Source organism: Protopterus annectens, chromosome 15.part0, assembly GCF_019279795.1.
Source record: "Protopterus annectens isolate FY-2018-M chromosome 15.part0, PAN1.0, whole genome shotgun sequence".
NCBI classification, from domain to species: Eukaryota; Metazoa; Chordata; order Ceratodontiformes; family Protopteridae; genus Protopterus; species Protopterus annectens.
Genome location: NC_056749.1, coordinates 117,147,072 through 117,171,046, shown reverse-complemented (window position 1 = coordinate 117,171,046; position 23,975 = coordinate 117,147,072). Strand labels below are relative to the sequence as shown.

The 23,975-nt window shown below is 40.0% G+C and overlaps 1 protein-coding gene across 2 annotated transcripts in view; it reads left to right on the top strand.

Annotated features, from left to right (window-relative positions):
• The window catches only part of SHROOM4 (shroom family member 4), a 1,399,869-nt gene that overhangs the window by 643,116 nt on the left and 732,778 nt on the right, over nucleotides 1-23,975 (top strand). Inside the window, exon 1 of one of the 2 annotated variants that reach the window (XM_044057535.1) lies at nucleotides 5,567-5,999. The exons of the other annotated variant lie outside the window; for it this stretch is intronic. Coding sequence (XP_043913470.1) covers nucleotides 5,998-5,999 — 2 coding nt within the window. The 5' untranslated portion in view covers nucleotides 5,567-5,997. Of the gene's footprint in view, nucleotides 1-5,566; nucleotides 6,000-23,975 lie in introns of those variants that run through there. 2 annotated transcript variants of the gene reach the window in all.

Here is a 23,975-nt window from a genome sequence, read left to right as displayed (position 1 = left end):
TGGGGGGGGGGGGTGTCTTAAGGCTTAAACTTTTTTAATGTGTTGGCCAATGTACTGTGCCATGTGCCATCTGTAAAAAAGTTCTCACTTTTTGGCTTATTCTTTCAATTCTCAGTGCAGGGACACTTGTCACTGGTGCTTTGTCCACACTATTCTGACTTGTCTGCCTTTTTGATATTCGTTGTTATTGAGTGTCATATCAATATAACATTCTGTCACCTTTCTCACCCACCAGCCTCGCTGCAGTCCTTCTTAAACTTCCTCTGCTAGCTCTTCTGTCCACTTCTCCTAAGGCCATTCCTCTACACTACTTCTGAAATTCTGGCTTTTTCCATTTGTGTTTCTCCTGTTCAAGTCACTTGAAAGGGATCCGGGCATTCTTGGCATAACAGAGTTCTGGGTTATCAAGGTAGTGTCAAACATGTGCATTACTTTCCTGGATACAATTATAAGGTCAGGGTGCAAAAAGACTGAGACATGGCACACTCTTCCTATTAAAAAATAAAAACAAAATCTAAAGGCATCTGTGTCAGCACAAAGCGCATCTCAATGACTGAGACCCTATCAATGTGGCCATTCAGGCTCCATCTCACGATTCCTGCTCGATAGATTTTGCACCAGCTTACCCATGTAACTTCCAGCAACTATAATAAGTTCAAATTCCTGCTTAGTTGAAATTTAAAATCTACTAAACCACCGTAGGTGAATTTAACATTATTTTCTTAGTACACCAAGGACAGCCATACTAGATTATTTAACCAACCCAGGGTTTGCTCAGCTAGCGCAATAACCCACTGGACCCTGTTTCAAAGCAAGCAATCACCCTCTGCTTGAGCTCGTAATAACTAATAACTGAAACAGCAGCTGTGCTTTCACCATCTACCCACCCACCTACCCCTAGTGATCACTCTTCTGACTCTGTGCAGCACTCCTAGGAAACTACCTCCAAGCAAAATTATGTTTCATCTCAAGAGTAGCCATATACAATCGTCTTAGATGTCTGTAAGAATGGTAAGTGTTAAAGGTAAACAATCACTAAAAAAGCCATAAATACGTTTGTATATTTAGTTTATGTAGATAATATAGTAAATAATATCATACGTTTGTATATAATAAGGACCCCCTTGTCTTTTTGATAAATGTGGGATCTTTTATATCCTAATAAGCTGTAACTAATTCAGGCAGATGGGATGTTGGCTTATTGTGTCATCCGAAGATCAGCACACTCAAGCAGGCATTACTCCCTTTATGCTGCACTGTCAGTATCAGTATTGGAAAAGTAAAGCCATGTACCTAGTGTTGGGAGTAGAGTCCATCGACTTCTGAATGTCCAGCGTCAAAGGCAAGTGAGTGTTCTGTTCATTGAGCTACGGATACTGATTTTTCTTCAAAGCCATCAGAATTATGGATAATGAAAAAAGTACTGACCAAATTCTTTGAGATGTTCCAACATGGGTCAATGAACTATACCCAATGTCATTTTTTTTCTGTAAGGAGTACTATCCCCATCCCGTCAAACCTCCGTATAAGTCCTGTTTAACCAAAGTCATCATGGTTATTAAACAAATCCCTAAAATCCCAAACTCGTCTTCTGTAAAAAAAAAAAAAAAAAAAAAAAAAAAAGCTTCCATCTGATCTCTGTCCTTTCTACCCATGGTAAAATCTTAGAAAAATTAATTTATTGAATTTATTGTTATTTTTTTTTTATTTATGCTTTGTGGACAAGGTTAGTCCCACTGGGCAAGTAGCCTCTTTTTTAGGGGAGACCCAAGGTGGTAACATTTTACTAATAAGGAAATTTGGCCAGGGCAATAGAAAACTTCCAAAACAAGTTAAGGAAGGATTTGAAAAAGAAATTACTATTAGTGAAGTGAATGAAGTACTTAGGGAAAAGTAAATGCTGATTCAGTATCAGGCCCAGATGTTTTAGGGTATGGAATGTCCAAGAAATGAATGGATTGGCAAACAGAATATTTTGTAAAGGTACAGAATGAATGGTTGAAGGAAGGGTTTGTTTATAAAGACTTATTTAGTGGAATATTAAAGTTTATACGAAAGAAGGATGAGAGGAATGAAATACAAAATTAGTGACCCATCATGATAAATAACACAGGCTGCACATTTTAATGAGAATAATGCAGAGAAGAATGGAAGTAAGGCTGAGGGTTATCCTGGATGAAAGTGTATGTCATATACAAGGGAAGAGATGTCAGAATTTTATATTGGTTATGACAGAGTTTGTGGATGATACAGTATATAAAATGGAGGATGTGAAACTTATGGTACGTGATATTAGCAAGGCATGTGATACAACTGGACATGATGCTTTGTAGGATGTTATGGAAACATAGAACATGTAATAGAATTAGGAAAGTGTGTATGTCAGCATACCAAAGTAATGGAGTGGGAGTGTTAGTGAATGGGTGGCCGAGTTAAGAAATAAAGATGAAGTGTGGTATAATATAAGGATGTCCCATGAGTGAAATGTTGTTTGCACTGGTAATGGGTGCAGTAGCTTATAAATTAAAAAGTTGCTAGGTATGTGCTGCAAAAGGAGGTGGTGATGCCAGTATTTTGACATACATGGACAATGTAACTGTAGTTGCTAAAAACAAAACGTGGATGAGGGAAGTGCTTGTGTGAATGAATGAGTACTTAAAGGAAATGTGAATGGACTTGAATAAGTAAAAGTAAGGCTTTAGGGGATAAGGTGAAAATTGGGGACTGCATTTTTCAATGAATGAAGTGTCTTTGCTAGGAATAAAATTTGGGAAAAGTTATGTAGTGGTGACGCAATGGGGGTGATAAAAGAAGTGAAATAAGAATGTCTTCTGTGGTCAGAAGGAAGACCTCTTTCTTATATATTTTTTTTAATAGAACACCTTTATGCAGTAGACAACTGTAACAGGGATATACAATAGACAGCGGTAAAAGGGAGGCCTAGTATGGGTTTAGTTCAGTTAGTTAATGATGTTTGTAATCCTAAAGAAGTCTAATTTTATGAAGAAAGTCAATAAATTTAGGAGGAGCAAGGCAGATGTTGGGGCAAAAGTCATTGTGCTATGCCTGTATCACAGTATTTCAGATGTATGCTTCTTGAGAATTAGTCATTCATTTTCCTGATTTAGAGTAGTTCAGTTATTTAATAAAGTAGTTATTGCATTGAGAAAGAGAAAACATAAGAGTGTGCCTTTTGCAACAAGAATGTTTAGTATGTCTTCATGTAACATTTTCCTTCTTGGAGCAGATTGTATTGTAACAAACATTTCCCCGGTTATGTCTTAGATGGTGGTTGGTCTTTATGGCGTTTCAGTGTTAATGTAATCAGTTACTGTAAGTGTCTTCCCAGTTCTCTCCTGAAGAGGGACCATAGGCCCAATGGCATCTACTCGGTCAGCAGATAGACGTGTAAATATATAGTTCTACAAGTGATTTGCTAGTAGGCATGTTTTCTCAGATGGTAGGAATTCTAAAGTGGGGTTCAGCCATTTATGTAGGAGATGTCTGTGCTTTTGATTGCAGCGTAGTGTTAGAAGAAAAATGTTCACTGGTTCTGATTTCGTACTGGTTGCACAAATGTATTGCAAATTATGTTTGTGCTTTACCTCTCTGCTCTCTCATAGTAGCAACACAGCTCTGCTGCAGGAGCTTTATTGGTTATAATCATTATGAAGTGCTGACCACTATGTTTCAACTGTCCCTATTTAAGCTGTCCATATTTTGGAGGAACATACCTAGTTTCAAGCCTCCTTTACCATTGCACACAGTATTACTAATTTTGGAGGTATGTCCTTATTTTCAAGCAAGATTTACACCTTCACACAATTTTCTGAGTCCCTCTCATCACTTCTGACTTTTGAGGCTGTCTAGTACACAGAATACCCCACTACATGACCAACATACTCGTGGCCCAAGTAATGTAAAGAAAGAGGATACGTCTTAGCAAAACCAAATGCCATTTTGAGGTAGAGTTCTGCAATATAGTTCATTACAATCTGCAGACTTTAGAGTGGCTCTTTGATAATGTGCTTATATTTTTCCACTCTCTGTTTTTTAAACATGTTTCTGAGTATTATCCCACATTTTTTTATTTATTTATTTTATTTATTTAACATTTGTTGACTGGGAAAGTCTGACTAGGACAGAGCCTATTTTCAGCAGATGCCCAGGGAGAAACGCTACAGATGCATGTCTTTGGAATGTGGCAGGAAACCGGAGTACCTGGAGGAAACCCACACGAACCCAGGAAGGACATGCATACTCCGGACAAAAGATACCTCAGCTTAGAATCGAATTGGAGAACCTCTTGTGAAGTGACATTGTTAACTGCTGCACCACTGTACCGCCCATACCTACTGGAAGCAGGAAGAGTGATGTACTATTTGGTATGCAGGTTTTATGCTAATTAGATGTGCACATTTTTGGCTGGATGTACTTACTTTTTAAGGACCTTTGTCCCTATTTTCAGTATCTGAATGTTGCCAGCTATGCTTACCACATTGCTCTGTTTCAGAATGTGATCACATAATATGGTGTCATCCTTGCATTGTGCTGTTTACGAACCTTTATTCTGTTATGGGTGAAGTGCTGTGTGGATGGCAGGAAGTTCTCATTTCCTTCCGTGTTCATTATTTGTCTGCCTAAGTACTGTACTAATTTTTCAGCTACTGTTGCCTTAGGTTGGTCCAGAGCTACCAGTACAGAGGCGAGATGTTCTTCCATTGGCTAACGGGGGGCTTTGTCTGTATTTGTGTGTATGGGGGGGCATGTGCTCATAATTTGACCTTGATCACCATTCAGGGGAATTCCTTGTTAAAATGATAAGGCTTTTAACGGAAGCTGCAATGCCTACCTGTCTGGACACTTTTGTTAGTCCAATGTCAGTGACACCAGCACAGTATAAGAGTTAATATTATCTCTCGTTTTTATAATTCTAGCAGTGCCTAAACAGAGGGCTTTTTCTGTATTTATATGTGTGTGTGTGTGTGTGTGTGTGTGTGTGTGTGTGTGTGTGTGTGTGTGTGTGTGTGTAATTTGCCCATCACAAATCTGTGAGGCTAACCAGTGCCTAATTTATATAAAAATATTATCATGTGATTATTTTTAAAATATTAAAATGGACCGGCTAAATAATGTGCTAAATGTGTTACATCTTACATTAAGATTTCTCACTTTGAAAACATTTGGCACATATATGTCTGTCCCCCCCCCCCCCAAGGTATTTCTGCTATTTCATATACTGTAGCCATCTAAGTCTGTCTGCTGACACCAAGCCAAAGGAAGTGAATGGTTTGCAGGTAGTCATACCAAGTGTTGCAGTGTGCATAGGTGAAGACACTTTTGTCTCTGACTGAGTTTTCAGATACATTTGCATATCCCTCAAGGGTGGAGTGAAGGGTGAAGTGGGGTGGGGGCTGGTGTTGTTTACACAGAAGGTGTGTTTCCTTTATAAATTAAACTTTATCCATCTGTTTGCTAAGCCCTGAGATTTCAGCACCATGCATGTCATAATCAGACTTAGGCATGGATGCGTCATTCAGAGGAAATTGATCCCAAATATAAGTGCATAGAAGCTTTCACAGAAACTCTGAGCTACAATTTTCCTCTCTCTCTCTCTCTCTCTGTCTTTTTCTCTCTTTACTTGTGGGAAGTGCTTGTCTGCATGAATTCTCCCCACATGGAAAGTTAAAATATGTTATTAAAGGTTAGTGTAGTCAACCCCTGGCAAGAGTGCTGCAACTAGACAAAACCCGCACTGTGCTGTGTTCCTGTGGGATCTGTTTCACTTTCTGAGTTCTCTACGCAGTGCATGAAGGGAGTCCTTTCAAGAACTCTGGTTCGCAAAGTGAGTAAATGACCATTCTGGGACTCTGTGCTCGGTCAGGCAGCTGAGTTTGCAGTAGCCTGTTTAATCTCAGGGAATTTGATTCACTTCCAGTAGTGTGAAGTAAAGAAACACAGAATGGTTGCCTTTCTGCAAGTTCATGCTGGAAAATCATGTAAGTGCCTTTTTTTACTCTAAATCATAGGAAAAATAGAGTGATTTCCTGACTTGCTGTTATCATTTGTGGGTTTTGATTGGTTTAGTTGTTGTGTCAGGAGTTCTTAGTGATTGTTCATGGCATCAGCATTTGAAGTCTGTCAGCATTTTCAGTAAGAACTGGACATCTCTGGAAGGAATTTTCAAAGTAGGCTTCTGCATTTCATGGGATATTTGGTTGCTTTTCAGGATCTGTTTTCCTTCCTTTACAGTGAAGGTACTTCTAGGTCATGTTGTAGTTATTGTCTCGGTTTACATTCCTACACTTATACACTTTGTCAGCACAAGACCACATTGAATGAGTTTGATTTTGTGGGACAGACATGCTGTTTTGATCAGAAAGTGTTGGCTGTCATTGCTGAATTCTCTGTTTTCTGGTGGCAGCATTTTAAATACACCAGTTGTTATAGTACAGTAATGCATACTGTTTGAGGGACACTTGAAAGACTGAACTCTGTGTAGTTCGTGCATGTATTCAGCTTTGAAGTCAGACTTCTGCCATACTGAACAGTATTCTCCTGTAGTGCCACAGCAACTTGTCTTTTTTGTCATAGCACCCACAGCCGTGGAGGTAGTCACAATGGAGACATTGTCCTTAAAGCAGGGCATAGTGCAAAGAGAATCCAATTAAGGCAGATATGATGTCTGGTGGGCATTTGCTTTGGTTAGACAGATTTTGCAAAAGAAAGATTGAGGGGAGAGGGCTGATTTGATGCCTGAGATGGAAAGCATACAAAGCAAACCGAGTAACTTTCTAGGACACCATCCAATTCAAGATGGAAACTTCTACTGTGCAGCCAAAGTGTAAAGATTAAGTATTAACAGGAATATTAGGCAAGTGGGGTATTTAGTGATTTTCATTGAAGTAATCTGTCTTGGATGGGGTGGAGTTCAGAAATGCCATGCTGTGGTTCAACATATGATGGAGAGAGAGAGACAGAGTGACAGCTGTCCTGTCCAGATTTACTGTAGATCGGTTACAGATGGCTAGTATTTATTTAAGGATGAAATCACAGACTTGTGTGGGTGCTTCTAAATTGTTTTATAAACTTTTAAAATAGTTTGTGACGTGAAGGGAATCAGCAGCTATTAAATCCCGTCTGCACCGTGAAGCATTCAGAGGGAAGGGCTTTACACAGAGTAAGACCAAAAAAAAAAAAGAAAAATTAGAAGGACTTGGGTAGAAAAAAATAAAAGATTGCACATTTGCTGAACATTCTCTGGAATGTTTTAGGGCATATTTGTATAGAATCTCTTGGGAGAGTAGTGCAGACTTTCCAGAAATGAAGGGTGATGCTGGCACCTCTGATATTGTTGATTAATGATTTAACGGAAAGTGGTGCTGGGACATGGCCAGATGAGCTGCGCTAGTTTCGGGAGGTTTGTGTTGAGAATGAGTGGATCTGCAGTCATTTGTCCTGAAGACATAAAATGGTTGAATTTTTTTCTGAAATGACACTTAAATCACTTGTTTAAAAGATTTGGATTGTAAATGAAGGTCTTGACCTGGTAGCAGAAAACAGTCTTATGTGGTACCAAAACAGTGTTATGTGGTATCAGTGTGGCTTAAGCTACAGTAGAAGTCAGGAATGGATGCGACATGCACAGAACACTTCTTTCGATGGGTGCAGTAAAATAATTTTGGTTTATTGAGAGTTACAAGGTGTACACAGGTGTTTTTTGATGTTCTCTTTCTATTCAGGTTTTGCACTGCATCTTCAGAGGTTGGGGAATTGCTAATACATTTTCTGAAGTGTTTCAGATAGGCACATAGGAAACATATGTACAAGGCATGGTACATGTTGTAGTGGGTAGTTGATGAGGTAACACTGAACCTTTTGCTCAGTTACAGAGTTGCTGTGGTACAGGTTGAGATGGGCATGTGTTAGAGTAGTTTAGAATCTCTTACCCAGTGATGTTGGACTGGTTATGTGATGGGGGGGTTGTACTGTATTGATTGCTGAGTGACAGAGTTGCCATGATGCATGTTGGGTGGGTATGTGATGCAGCTACACTGTACCCGAGCTCAGTGATACAGTTGTCATGGTACATGTCGGGGTGGATGTATGATGTGGTGTACCCGAGCTCAGTGATACAGTTGTCATGGTACATGTCGGGGTGGGTGTATGATGTGGTTATACTGAACATTTTACTAAGACAGAGTTGAAATGGTTTATGTATGGGACTGTACCCGAGCTCAGTGATACAGTTGTCATGGTACACGTCGGGGTGGGTGTATGATGTGGTTATACTGAACATTTTACTAAGACAGAGTTGAAATGGTTCATGTGTGGGTGTCTGATGAGGTAGTAAGGGTCAGTATAAGAGCTACACCAGGGCAAGCAGTTACCAAACATAAAAGCAGCAGTTGGAGAATGGTTCAAGGGTTATCCATTATGAGTGATGAAATCCTGTATAGGGTGCAATAAGGAAGCTACAGGGCATGCGTAGTACATAATAAAGGCAGACGGTCTTTGTTTAAATGCACTTATAGAGGTCACATAGGTAATTGTGCGTCTCGTTGAGTTGTCTGTCAAGGTAAAACCTAGAAGGTGTAGCTGTCAGGAAACAGATGCAAATGTGGAGAATTATATTGCAGGGATTAGCAGGAGAAAAAGAGGGAAGCAGGGGGTCAGTGGTTAGCATGGTGTAGTGCTTTGTTTGTTAAAATAGCCAGACAACCCACCTTTATACTTTTCTATTTTCTCTTCTGCCGTGTTCTCCAAAGTAGTGCTGTACAAGAATGACACTTAGGACTGACCCCTGTAGCTGTCACCCTTTCAGTATCTGAATGAGCTCTACTTACCATAAATCCTTATTTCACTTCATGTCTCCATTTCTTCGGAGAGCTTGCGATAGTCAGACATACTCCGCTCCTTTATATTGGCTTGCAGTTTTAATGTTTGGAACTCCAAATATGCTTTATGGTTCAGATCAAAGATTAACATTTTGCCAGGTAGCTTCTACACCACAGCTGCAACTAACCTTCAGTGATACTTCACATTGCAGGGCAGAATTTATTGTAATTAGATCACATGATGTGTCATGTGACAGATCGGTGTCTGATTTAGCTGAATCTCATCATAAGTTAGAGCAGGGCAGAATCTGTTGTGAATGAATCATGTGTATTGGTACCAAAGCGGATCTGTTGTGCTTTGATCACATGATGCTGCAGAAACCAGAGCAGTATCTGTTGTAGCTAAATCACTTAATGTATTGCAGTTCAGGAAAGTATCTGTTGTGACTGGTGTACATGATACGTTGCAGTACATGAGACAGGAGATGTTGTAACTGAATTACATAATGCATCGCAGTGCAGGATGTGAGGTCTTGAGGATGGTCACATGGTGTCACAGCACAGGGAAGGATCTGTTGTAACTAGACTGCATGAGACAGCACAGAACAGAAGATGACTTGGCTTTGGTCTGATCACGTGATGTGTGACGGTCCAATGAATGATCTACTATGGCTATATTTCATGATGCTTTACACCTCAGGGAAGGATCATTTACATAAGGATAGTGTTGCGTGTCACAGAATAGAAGAGAAGAGCATCTGTTATTGCTAGATTACATAATGCATCACAGAACAGGTCATGCTCTGTTGTAAGTGGATCACTTTGTGCATTACAGTCTAGGGCAGAATATGTTTTGCCTGCAGTCTGCATATTGCTTCTTTTGGTAACAGTTTGTATTTGTCTGTGCCAGGACATTGATCACACCATGCTTCCATCTGTGGGTTACTTTTCACTCTTCGGTACTGCTGGTCCCTGTTTGTATCATGTTTATCTGCCCACGAACAATCTGCACTCTGCTACCCCTCTGTGATTGCCTAGCCATTCAGTCTCTAAACCCGTATTTTCCACCCAGAACATCTGATGGGTTTGGAATGTGCCACAAGTCAGGTTTCTACTGCCTTATTGTTAGGTGAGCCTCATCTTGATTAGTGCTTTTCCAACTCACTCTGGTTTCACTAATCCCATCTCTTTAACTGTGACTGTCTCTTCCCGTTTCACTAATCCCATCTCTTTAACTGTGACTGTCTCTTCCCGTTTCACTAATCCCATCCCTTTAACTGTGACTGTCTCTTCCCGTTTCACTAATCCCATCTCTTTAACTGTGATTGTCTCTTCCCGTTTCACTAATCCCATCTCTTTAACTGTGATTGTCTCTTCCCGTTTCACTAATCCCATCTCTTTAACTGTGATTGTCTCTTCCTGTTTCACTAATCCCATCTCTTTAACTGTGACTGTCTCTTCCCGTTTCACTAATCCCATCTCTTTAACTGTGATTGTCTCTTCCCGTTTCACTAATCCCATCTCTTTAACTGTGACTGTCTCTTCCCGTTTCACTAATCCCATCTCTTTAACTGTGATTGTCTCTTCCCGTTTCACTAATCCCATCTCTTTAACTGTGATTTTCTCTTCCCGTTTCACTAATCCCATCTCTTTAACTGTGATTGTCTCTTCCCGTTTCACTAATCCCATCTCTTTAACTGTGATTGTCTCTTCCCGTTTCACTAATCCCATCTCTTTAACTGAGTGTCTCTTCCTGTTTCACTAATCCCATCTCTTTAACTGTGACTGTCTCTTCCCGTTTCACTAATCCCATCTCTTTAACTGTGATTGTCTCTTCCCGTTTCACTAATCCCATCTCTTTAACTGTGATTGTCTCTTCCCGTTTCACTAATCCCATCTCTTTAACTGTGACTGTCTCTTCCCGTTTCACTAATCCCATCTCTTTAACTGTGACTGTCTCTTCCCGTTTCACTAATCCCATCTCTTTAACTGTGACTGTCTCTTCCCGTTTCACTAATCCCATCTCTTTAACTGTGACTGTCTCTTCCCGTTTCACTAATCCCATCTCTTTAACTGTGACTGTCTCTTCCCGCTTCACTAATCCCATCTCTTTAACTGTGACTGTCTCTTCCCGTTTCACTAATCCCATCTCTTTAACTGTGACTGTCTCTTCCCGTTTCACTAATCCCATCTCTTTAACTGTGACTGTCTCTTCCCGTTTCACTAATCCCATCTCTTTAACTGTGATTGTCTCTTCCCGTTTCACTAATCCCATCTCTTTAAGTGTGATTGTCTCTTCCCGTTTCACTAATCCCATCTCTTTAACTGTGAGTGTCTCTTCCCGTTTCACTAATCCCATCTCTTTAACTGTGATTGTCTCTTCCCGTTTCACTAATCCCATCTCTTTAACTGTGATTGTCTCTTCCCGTTTCACTAATCCCATCTCTTTAACTGTGACTGTCTCTTCCCCGCTATGCACCATTTTGATTTGGCACTTCTTCCTCCCTGCTAATACTCTTTCTTTGCCTTTTCTCAATTAGTCATAAACACTGATGTCTTACCCTTTCTATAAAATAATATTTCATTACGTCTCCCACAGAGCACTCAGTGTATTCCTTTGTTTTTATGTAATTCTCTTAGTTACTTGAGATGTTAAAAGATAAGTAATTCAAATATGTTAATTAGTGGATGCAGCTGCACATGATTGGCATCCTTCAAGATAAGACACTAAACCTTCAGAAAACCAAAAATATAAAAAAACAACTGAATTAAATACACAACGTTTATAGAGGGATCCACAAACACAAGAGGTTGCGACTCTGAGTTACAGGATATGAGTGAAATAGTGTAGAATTATTTCAAAGAAGAAGCTGTATTGGCCCAGGTGACCTGAAATCAAATATCATCTTGGGCACTTGATGGAGCAAAAAAGGGAAGATGGGTGCTCCAGTCCTGGAGGGGGGTTGGGGAAAGCTAGATCCATTCTGCCACTTACCCCTGGAGATGGAATGGTGATGCAAATACTCGGCTGGATGAGAGGGCGTTTTAGTCCACCAAGCCACCTGTAGGTGGTAACCTTCATAAAAAGATCCATCCACACAGAGAAGATACTGAGGGCCTCCTCAGTGACTCATATTGTTTGTCCCACTACCCAGGGGTGGGATTAGGACCATAATAAGACACCTTCATTGCAGGGGTGTGAGAAAATGGCACAAACAACTCTCATAGCTGCCTAAATGACAAATACATTAGACAGTTGTCACCCCACTGGTCGTTGGGATCCCTTACCTTGATGGATTGAATAAGCTGAAGTTCAGTCAACGGAGGCTTGATAGTCAGCAGGCGTGGGATCAAAGAGAATCTAAAAAAAATAATTATTTCAAAAACAGGGAGGTGAAGGCATCTATCTTCTCTGCTAGTAACTGGAGACTAGACCTTGGACACAAGAAGATCTGTGAGAATGAGGGTTGGGAGGGTGGCCTAATGGTTAAGGTGTTTGCCTCACAAACACAAGGTGCAGGGTTTGAGTCTCACAAGGGATAATTGGCTAGGCTTAAAATGGCTCGCAAGAGCAGTTAGCTTAGTACTACCCTATGAACCTATGTGTAGGATTGACTAACTCAGGAACAGCTGTCCTTTTCAAGAATGAAAAAAGATAGCAACACACTATTGGTCAGCCTCTAGTTAAGACCAGAGACCACAGTAAAGTATCCAGCTGACTTTTGTGGCATTGGATGTTACACTGCAATGTGGTGAGGAGTATATATATCATAATATCAGCATTAGATATCTAAAGCCATATCACCAGAGATAAGAATATGGCCAGGTGGAGATGTAGGGTTAACTGTTGAACTGGTTTTCATTTTTGGGAGATCTCCACTGAGGGATGGATTCATTGTCAAGTAGTTGAACAAAAGAAACTTCCGTTCATCCCATTCCAAGGAATCACAATGTGTGTCTGTGTGTGTGTGTGTGTGTGTGTGTGTGTGTGTGTGTGTGTGTGTGTGTGTGTGTGTGTGTGTGTGTGTACTTCTGTGTCTTTGCAATCTCTCCATTCTAAGGAGCGATTAAAGTTGGTCAGGAGGTAGTTACAACGCCTTGATGGAAAGCATTGACAACACAGTCCGTTTGATATTTGACTGAGCTTTCTCTGGCCACCCTCCAAAAGTAGATGTGATATACTGTTAGAGAAAGAATGAAATAAACCATCATCTGTCTGTATTCCTTCTTAAAGATCCCTGTTCAGGTGTGTTTCACCACTGTGCTATAACACATCATTGTTGATGCACTGTCTCATTATATTCCTGAGTCATACTTGAAATCAGGCTGTTTGTCTCATTTATTCACCTGGCAACTTAAAATTCAGTAGTCAAACAGGTCTTGCGTCATGAAACCATATGTGACCAATGATTCATTTCTTAGAACTTGTCATAACAAACTGCAGGAGATTGCATATTCAGGAATAATGTAGTAACCTGAATTGTAGATGTAATCAAGTAATCTTTTTATCAGAACATTTGGGCAGTGCTGTCTTGCAAATGGCACTCCATCTTCAAGCTGATACTTTACAATGTCAACTCATCTTGAAGCACAGTCAATCCCAGCAGTGTTATGGCAAGGTTTAAGAAAAATAACAGGAAATGTATCATAGAAATGTTTATGTTTAATTCCCTTCCACTTCTTAGGAACATTATTAATATTAACTTTATGATATCTGGTTGTGGAGGGGCGAGGGTCTTTTCCTTTGTGGCGTATGCATATCTTTAGAAATGTGTTAGTTATCTTAAAATGTTATGAGCTTCAGTTATTCGAATTACATCTGTTTATAACAGGACAAATGCCATGTTTGCAGCTTATTGTTGACACCAACATTAGTAACTGTGTCAATTTGTGTAAGTGTAGCTGGTGTTGCACTATAAGATTTGTGACAGTGTAGTTGATAGAACAGTGTGACACTGACCGCGAGCCTACCTGACATTGTCTTGGGTAAAACGATTCTAGTTTCTGTCAGTTAGGCTGAGAACTAATGATGTATGGAGGAGACAGGAAATGTAAGCTGACAGACACTGTGGTTACAAGTAATACCTACCCTGCAGCATTAGATGTGTAATTTATAACCTCCTTTTTATTAAGAAAACACCTCTCACACGACACACTCGGTACTGTTTACAGTGTGTTGAAATGTTCATTAAAGTGTTCCTTTGTAGACTGTAATTGGATCCATGTCTCACCAAGTTCTTTCCATTATTAAAACATGTCATAGTATATAAAATGGCAAGGATTCAACAACATGATACAGAATGTTATTTCATATCAGCGCAGACTAAAGGGAGGGGTGGGAATGCGTGTTGTGCATTTCTAGTACACAGAATGCCAAGATCTGAACTGGCGTGCATACTCGTACTGTCAGCCAGCTCATTAGCACTTGAAACTAATTAAGTTGCCTTGCAGATACTTTGCACATAACAGCAATGTTTATGGATAAGCTGTAGTTAAACAACAGATTTCTGGACAAAGCAAGCAATACTTTTGTTGGATTTAGCCATTTGTATCTTGTATAGTTATTTTGCTTTTGTTAAAATATTGTCTGTCATCTGTAACTCATAGCAAACTGTTTAAAAGTTTATTTTTAAATGAAGTATTGTCTGCAGTACTTTTGTATTACAGCCTTTATTGCGACAAATTATCTTGCAGCCCACTGGTGATTCTGTGAAATTTCTAATTTGAACCCCCCCCCCCACCTTTACCCATTCTGTCTAACTCTACCACTCTCTGATTATATTTTATAATCTCCATTTTTCTTTTGTTCTTCTTTCTTAGTCTGTTTTAATAAACCTTCTGCTCTTAGCTATTATGCCAAGTTGAATCTGTCTTGTGATAGATTTTGATCAGATTGTTTTAGTCATTCATAAATATTTCACTTTGCTTTCCATGGTTTGACTTCTTTGTTGCCTCTGCATTTTAATTTTGATACAAGGATTTGACTGCTTATACATTGTATCAGTATTCTGCTGTTATGTTGGAGCTGTGTTTGTGTCATCGCTTTTATACTACATCCTTTCTATTACATTGTTTCATTGTTTTGTAAGCTGCGTCTCAAAACAATAATGTCTTGCTCTGTCATGCAAGTCTGGTTAAGAAAAAAAAAAAAAAACTAACCAGACATAAAGTGACCTTAATTAAATAGAGTTCAGAACTCAGGACTGCTGCAATACTTTTAGGTGGATTTTTCTGAATACACTTTTCTTTCACATTTTCTGCATGCCTTGCAGCTAAGAATAATCAGAGACAGATGAAATGAATAGAAGGGAGCTACTGCATACCATCCTACCTCCAGCCCTGTTAACCCTTCAGTGATTTGGGCAATTGTTTAATTCCTTACAGGCCATTTCTAGTTACTGTATCCGTTATGACATGAGATTCTCAGATTCCTGATGATAAATTATAAAGTTTCTGAAGTACATAAATTTGTTCCAAGTAATTTTTCCAGTTTTGCTATTTATTGTGCCCTTACCAGACACATAATGTCAAGTTTAATGTTCCATAAATAAATAAAAAAATACATACACATATATATATATATATATATATATATATATATATATATATATATATATACACATGTGTGTGTGTGTGTGTGTGTATGTGCATAAATTTGTATTTGTGCATTTTGTGGGTTTTGGGGGTGGGGGAGTTAATTATCAGTATCTGTCATATTCTTCTGTTCCTTCCCCCTGGCCTCTTGAAGGTGGCATTCCTTTATTTTGTTTATATTGTCGATATGCCTTCACTTTATAGAGCCAAACCAAAAAATGGCACCCCACCTACATCAATACAGTTTTTTGATTTACCAAGTCTATCATTGTAGCTACCAATATTAGTACTACCTGTTCTAGATGTCTTTAATTCTCTGTATTCCATAATCCCCTACTTCCTTCCTGGACCTCATCCCACATCATGTGAGACAGTATTTAATGATGATAGTTTAAATCTTTCCTACTAGTTCCTATCAGTGCCTCCTGCCCCCATCCATCCTCTTCATTTATGTGCCAGAAGATTGACTGACAGTAGTGTCTTATCTATGAATTAGGGTCAGTTTATAGACTAAGATGTCTATTTCATAATGGAAGGACTGAACTCACCAGACTAAAAATTCCATTACTAAAACTGTGTTTGCTAGACAGTATACTAGACCACTGAAAATATTGTTTTCACCTTGGAGAAGTAGCTGCCCGACCCTCTGCCATTTGATAGTCCAGGGTCATTGTAGCTTAAAGAATGGGCTAATTGGCACTGCACCAGCCTTGGACGGAAGTAGTTGCTGTCCAGTACATGGATTACAAGCTATTTTGGGTCTTACCCCTAGCACTGGCCAGCTTTCCAGAGCTTTGGAAACCCTCCACATGCTGCAACCACTAGGAGCACACAAAGCGCCCCATATAAAAGGCAGTTGGAAAACCAAAAAGCTTTTTTGCCTTCAGAGTGAGCTTTTCTTTGGCATGCCCTGTGACTCTCTTAGCTGGCTAGCAATCCTTCAAGAGCTGAGCAGATAAGTCCCCACTGAGGAATGCTTTCTTATTTTAATTGCAGTTTATGAGGAAAACCTGTGCTTTTTCTGTCAAAAATTGTTGTTACATGTCCTAAGAAACAAAGAGATTAGTTTGAAGGGTACTGTCAAGTTAGTGCTTGTGTCATTTTTTTTTAAGGAAAAGTTTATTTTTTGCCCAAAAACTTATTTTTATTGAAGTTTGGGGTGTTTGGTAAAGGATATTTTGCTTGTGGGGAACTTCCAGTGGTTTACTTACCTCAGAATCATTTGATCTGATATTGTCCTTTTCATTCATTCCTCATCTGATGGGTTCATATCTGAGGCTCGGATCAGACCTGGCTGCTTTTACCTGATCACTGGATCCATGGACTCTCAAGCTCCTCCCTTTGCTTATAATGCCCTGCCAACCTAACATACCTCATATTTGATTTGCCGCCATTCAGCTACAGACATGGATCCCACTGCTCTCCAGTTTTTGGAGTTTCTAATACCCTGTTTTTCATGAGTTTGTTCTATTTTTTTACTGTTATATTCTCTAATTATTCCATCTTCCACCAATAATCTTTTTAGCTAATTTCCATTCCTTTTTAGTTACCATTATTTTGGTATTTATTTATTTTGTTTTATTTAACATTTGATTACTGGGAACAACTTGGAACAAAGCCAGTTTTCAGTGGAGGCCCAGGGAGAAATGTTTCAGATGCATGTATTTGTAATGTGGGAGGAAACCCACATGAATGCAGGAAGAACATGCAGACCCCACACATAAGGCACCCCGGCCGAGAATTAAACTTTAGAACTTGTTGCTGTGAGGAGACAACACAACCGCTGCACCACTGTGCCATCAGAGTATCTACTTAAGGTACCATGTTGGTACTCTTCCCCTTTCGTTACTCATTTGAGTACTTCTGTCTACCATTATTGGTAGTTTCTTTCTTTCTAACTCCTTTTCCTTTCTTTTCTGTCCTTAAAAAAAAAAAAAAAAAAAAAAAAAAAAAAAAAAAAAAAGGCTTTTCTATCTTTAGTGTTTTTGTAGCTGCTTCTAGCCTTTAATAGTGGTGTTTATTGGCAACAAGGCTGACAAGCATGTGGGGTTCAAAAGTGCTTTACCTGTGGGCATAAGCTTCCCAACTCAGATGCCCACCAGGAATGCATATATTGCTTAGGCCCTGCTCATTTAAATGCACATTGTTCAATGTGCTCTGGTTTTAGCTTCAGAGCTTTAACTGATTAGAGGAATAAATTAGTCTTGAGAGGCCTTCTTCTTTCTTCCTCTCCATCTTCAGTTGCTGGGGTTCAAACCCCTACTAAAATGTCTTGACAAGGGTAAGTCAAATTCTGTTTCTTAAGAAAAGGAGTCCTATAAGAAGTCTGCTGATCATACTTACTTGTCATCTCTTCTAAAATGCATAAAAAGTCAGATCTGTCTATACCGGATTCAACCCCTTTGAAACCTACATGTCCTCAGATCTGTACCCCTCCACTCCAATCGGATCCAGATCATCATAGCTCCCTTTTCCTTTTCTGGAGGGATGTCCACAAAAGCACTCCATACTTTCCTCTACCACATCATCTCTTAGATCTTCCAGAAGCCAACGTGGATAAGATGATGAAGAAGTTTCTCAGAGCACAGGTCCAGATGGGGGTCCTCTTGGCTCTAACTCCCACCAGATAAGCGAGCCATCCTTTGTCCACTTCACCCTGAGTATCTCCTTCTCTGATCCAACCCACTGTTTCTGAGTCCTTGGATAACAGATCTGTGGGAGTGTCTTCATCAGATCTTAAGACGGTCTGTCCTTCAACTCTGATAGTTTCCCTGAGTCCACCAGCTCCGAGCCTTTCAAAGCCAGAAAACTCTCAGAGCAGAAGCATTGTCACAGGGTCCAGGGATTGGAGTTGACTCTGAAGCTTTTGGAGCCATCTTTTCCTCTCAGGGCTTTGATGCCAGAGAGCTCAGGTCTGACTCCCTACTTGGATGGAGTGCTGCTGGGGTTGCAGAACCTGACAGTTAGAGAAGTCTCAGCATTTTGCCTTCAAGGTTGTGGAGAGGAGCTTTCTCCTTGTCTAGAGAAGGGACATCCCTGCCCACCTCAAATCAAACAATTATTCTCCAGTTGGTCCATCAGGACATCATCATCTCTTCTCATACTTTCCCAGAACACCCCACACAGGAAGTCCCTTGGAAGAGAACATGTAAGAGGAGACACCTAGATTCCCCCCAGGAATCTGTCATGGAGGGCAGTGATTTTGATGAGGCGGAGGGTTCCCCCAGATCACCACCTGAAGACATCTCCTGTGGACATATCCTGGAATTCCTGAAACAAAAAGATGGTTGGTCCTTTGACACCCCCTCCCAGTAGAAATTGGTGTTTCTTGGAGAATTTTGCGTCTGGCCTGAGCACATAGACCTTGTTTCTTGCCAGGCATGGAAGGATCTGGATAATGTAGAGCCAATTTCAAAAAGACCAGACAAGATTTTAGCCTTCCCCCCAGCTACAGGGCACACCGGAACAAGGGAGTCATGGTCAATGCCATGATAGTAGCTGCAGCCAGTAGGAGAAAATAGACAGAACAGATTTCATCTGTCAATCCCCTATCAGTGCACCCAGGGCTTTGAACAGATTTAGAAAGCACATGTACGCTTCAGCGACCTTTGCCCTCAGGTCACTAAATTGTCTGGCACATTTTATGAGATTGCAAAGAGATCAGACCAAAGAGCTTGCCAAATCTCTTTCTGAGGCCAAATCCACTGAGGATGAAAATAGAATCTTCTCACAGTTGGCCACACTCCAATCTATTTCAAATGCATCCATGAGGTTGATCTCGCATGCAGCAGAAGATAACTAATGGGCGGTGGGCTCAGGCATAGCGATCAGGCATAGCGATCAGGAGACATGCTTGGATGTGACTATGTGATTTTGTAGAGCCCTTTCAGTTTTCATTCATCAGTGTGCCTTTTGATGCATCTTCCCTATTCAGCCCCAGGGTAAAAGACATACGCTCCAGATGTGAACAAGAGGGAAAGGCGCTGTCTGCTATGGATGTATATTTTACAACCCCTCAGAGACCTTTGTCAAGGAATCAGCAAGGACGCAGAAAAATGTGGTTTACAAAATCCTAGGGTCCTTTTCAAGATTCACGTGGCAATAGTTCCCCCAGAGGCACTGAGGGGAACTCAAATGGAAGAAGCCACCTTCTCAGTAGAGGTGGCCTACAGAACCAGGGCTTCAAGGATTTCTTCTCGAATAAGCCCCATCAGCGCTCCCGAAAGGAGGCCTGGCAGTTCTAGAGACAGTTGCGAGACATTTGTCTCTGCACCAGAGAGCCTGGCTTTCTCTAACAAAAGATTCCTGGATGCAGAGAATCATATCCAGAGGTTATACTATACCATTTTCTCTAATCCCTTCCACCAATGTGAAGACAATCCCTGATGTTCCACCTAGTCAGAGAGAAGCAGCATCTCTAGAAATAAAAAGCAGTTGTCCAAGAGGTCCCCCCAGACCAGAGAGGATCCAGAATATACTCAAGATTCTTCCTGGTGCCAAGAAAGACGAGGGACTTCAGACCAATTTTGGATCTTAGCAAATTAAATCAGTTTGTGCAGTATTCACAGTTTTGGGTGGTCGCAGTTCAGTTCATTTTGCCTCTATTGCAAAAGGACAATTGGATGTGTTTGATAAAGCTTCAGGACACATACTATCACATCAAAATGAACAGACACTCCAGAAGATACCTGCGCTTCTGGCTGGGAGCTAGTTATTACCATTTCAGAACACTGCCCTTTGGTTTCACCACAGTTCACTTGAGACTGCTGGAATTCTGAATGTTTCCATGTCTAACTGCCCCAACCAGGCATCAACTTCTGCAGGCAAGGGACTACTTGCTCCAGTTGTGCATTCATCTGGGAACCATGTCAGTTATAAAAAATCTCAGTTCACAGCTACTCAATGTCTGGAGCTCATAGGTGCTTGTCTGGACAAAGTCAGTCAGATAGCCTTTCTTCCCTCTACTCAAATACAGACACTGAGGTCCCAAGCCAAGAAAGTGGTTCAAAGTTCTTCTCTTCCGGCCCAGTTAATCTAGGATCCATGGCAGCGTCTCTCATCCTCATTACTGTGGCCAGGTTCCACATGCAAATTCTTCAGTGGACAGTTTCACTTCAGTGGTCCATTCTTCAACATCCATTAACTGCTCCAGTCAAGATTACACAAGCATGCAAAAGATATCTTTTTTGGTGGATTCAAACCAGCTTTATGAAGGCCATCCATTTGTTCTCCCACTGCCCAAGGCCATGGTGACCATGGATGCCTTCCAATTGGGGTGGGCTGGTACTACTTGGGAAGGACAGTCAAAGTTATGTAGTCTCCAGAAGAGGCCAAGACACATATCATTGTACTGGAGATGAGAACAGTCCTTCTAGCGCTGCAGGCCTTTAAGGATGTTCTCCCATCTGGGACAGTTGCAGTTCAGATGAACAATATGTTAATGGTCTGATATATCAATATGCAGAAAGGAACCAGATCTTGCCCACTTTGCCGAGATGCAATGTGAGTGTGGCAATGGACAGTATCTTCCAGTCACTTTCTAATAGCAATGCACATCCCAGGAAATCCAATGTGATTGCAGACTAAGTAGGTCCATTCTGATGCCAGCCATGCTGCAATCCATTTGCCTCTCCCCTCAACCATAAATGCAGCAGGTTCTTTGCCCTGATCCCTCCAAACGGGAGTCATGTAGACATACTCTAGTCCAAGACTGGCCGTCCAGTCTTCTTTATACTTACCCACCATTACATCTCCCTGACAAATTTCTATCAAAAGCATTCCAGTTGAACAGCACAGTTATCCTCATTTCACCCTTCTGGCCTCATCAGATCCATTTCCCCTTCTGCTACCCTTAGCTTATACATCCACCCTGCATACTGGATCCCACACCAGACCTATTGTCTCACCTGATAGGTATGACTCATATGGATTTAACAGGCCTCAAACTGACCGCATACTTTCTTTCATTCCATTGATTGCTAGTCAGACCAGGCCCTTATCCCCAGTACATCATAGCTTGTTATCTGCTCATAAAGATTCTGCTAGAAGGATTTACAAAAGTAAATGGAAGAGATTTGTTTTCTGGGCCCTTAACAAGGACCTGGATCCTTTTTAAGTACCTGTGCCATCTATCCTTGAACTTTTAGCTTCAATTTTCAATGAAGGTGCTAGTTTTTCAACTGTTAAAGTGCAATTGGCTGGCATTTCCACCTGGATGAAAATAACTCTACCTTAGCTTCTTCTAAACTATGTAAAGCTTTTCTCAAGGAAGCCTTTTTACTTAGACCTGCATTAAAGGATCCTTCTCTTCCTTGGGATTTAACTATCCTGTTTCAGGCCTTGACATAAGCTACCTTTGAACATTCAGCCAAAGCAGAACTTACATTTTTGTGTTGAAAAAACATTTTTTGGTCTGAACTGCAGGCTCTGTCTTCTAAACCTTCTTACCTGTTTTTTTTATAAAGACAGGGTGTGTTTGTGAACAAATACATCTTTCTTGCCTAAGGTCGCTTCTGAATCCAACATAAACCAGGTCGTTGATCTACCCATTTTCTTTGCTAACTTTTCAAGGTGACAATTAGTAAATTACAATAGGAAGTAAAATGTGGTAAGAATAAGCACAAACTTTGGAATGTACAAATATACCCATACATCTGTATACAGTAACGTTGGATTGTACAAATATACCCATACATCTGTATACAGTAACGTTGGATTGTACAAATATACCCGTACATCTGTATACAGTAACGTTGGATTGTACAAATATACCCGTACATCTGTATACAGTAACGTTGGAATGTACAAATATACCCGTACATCTGTATACAGTAACGTTGGATTGTACAAATATACCCGTACATCTGTATACAGTAACGTTGGATTGTACAAATATACCCGTACATCTGTATACAGTAACGTTGGATTGTACAAATATACCCATACATCTGTATACAGTAACGTTGGAATGTACAAATATACCCATACATCTGTATACAGTAACGTTGGAATGTACAAATATACCCATACATCTGTATACAGTAACGTTGGAATGTACAAATATACCCATACATCTGTATACAGTAACGTTGGAATGTACAAATATACCCATACATCTGTATACAGTAACGTTGGAATGTACAAATATACCCATACATCTGTATACAGTAACGTTGGAATGTACAAATATACCCATACATCTGTATACAGTAACGTTGGAATGTACAAATATACCCATACATCTGTATACAGTAACGTTGGAATGTACAAATATACCCATACATCTGTATACAGTAACGTTGGAATGTACAAATATACCCATACATCTGTATACAGTAACGTTGGAATGTACAAATATACCCATACATCTGTATACAGTAACGTTGGAATGTACAAATATACCCATACATCTGTATACAGTAACGTTGGAATGTACAAATATACCCATACATCTGTATACAGTAACGTTGGAATGTACAAATATACCCATACATCTGTATACAGTAACGTTGGAATGTACAAATATACCCATACATCTGTATACAGTAACGTTGGAATGTACAAATATACCCATACATCTGTATACAGTAACGTTGGAATGTACAAATATACCCATACATCTGTATACAGTAACGTTGGAATGTACAAATATACCCATACATCTGTATACAGTAACGTTGGAATGTACAAATATACCCATACATCTGTATACAGTAACGTTGGAATGTACAAATATACCCATACATCTGTATACAGTAACGTTGGAATGTACAAATATACCCATACATCTGTATACAGTAACGTTGGAATGTACAAATATACCCATACATCTGTATACAGTAACGTTGGAATGTACAAATATACCCATACATCTGTATACAGTAACGTTGGAATGTACAAATATACCCATACATCTGTATACAGTAACGTTGGAATGTACAAATATACCCATACATCTGTATACAGTAACGTTGGAATGTACAAATATACCCATACATCTGTATACAGTAACGTTGGAATGTACAAATATACCCATACATCTGTATACAGTAACGTTGGAATGTACAAATATACCCATACATCTGTATACAGTAACGTTGGAATGTACAAATATACCCATACATCTGTATACAGTAACGTTGGATTGTACAAATATACCCATACATCTGTATACAGTAATGCCCTAAAGACCTTGAAGAAGTCATACAACGAACAAGATGAAGGGGTGGTTGTATGCAGGCTAGGAAAGGTGATGCTGGAAGTTAAGCACAAAGATCGATCATAATTCTTTGTAGTACGTAGAGTTGTAGCCTCTATATTGTACTTTTAAAACACTTATTGTTGCTATGCAGCAGGCAGCAGCTGACAGGCTAACTGCTTTGAATGCTGGTGAACACTTCTGTTTGCCATTTTGTGAGATAGCGAGGAGGGTTGTGGGTTCTTACCAGTGTTCTGTGGTGAATGCTGTGTATGCTGTAGCATGAGACTAGAGCAGAGCAGTTCTTGTTTTCTTTCTCCATTCACACCACATTTATTATAGTATTC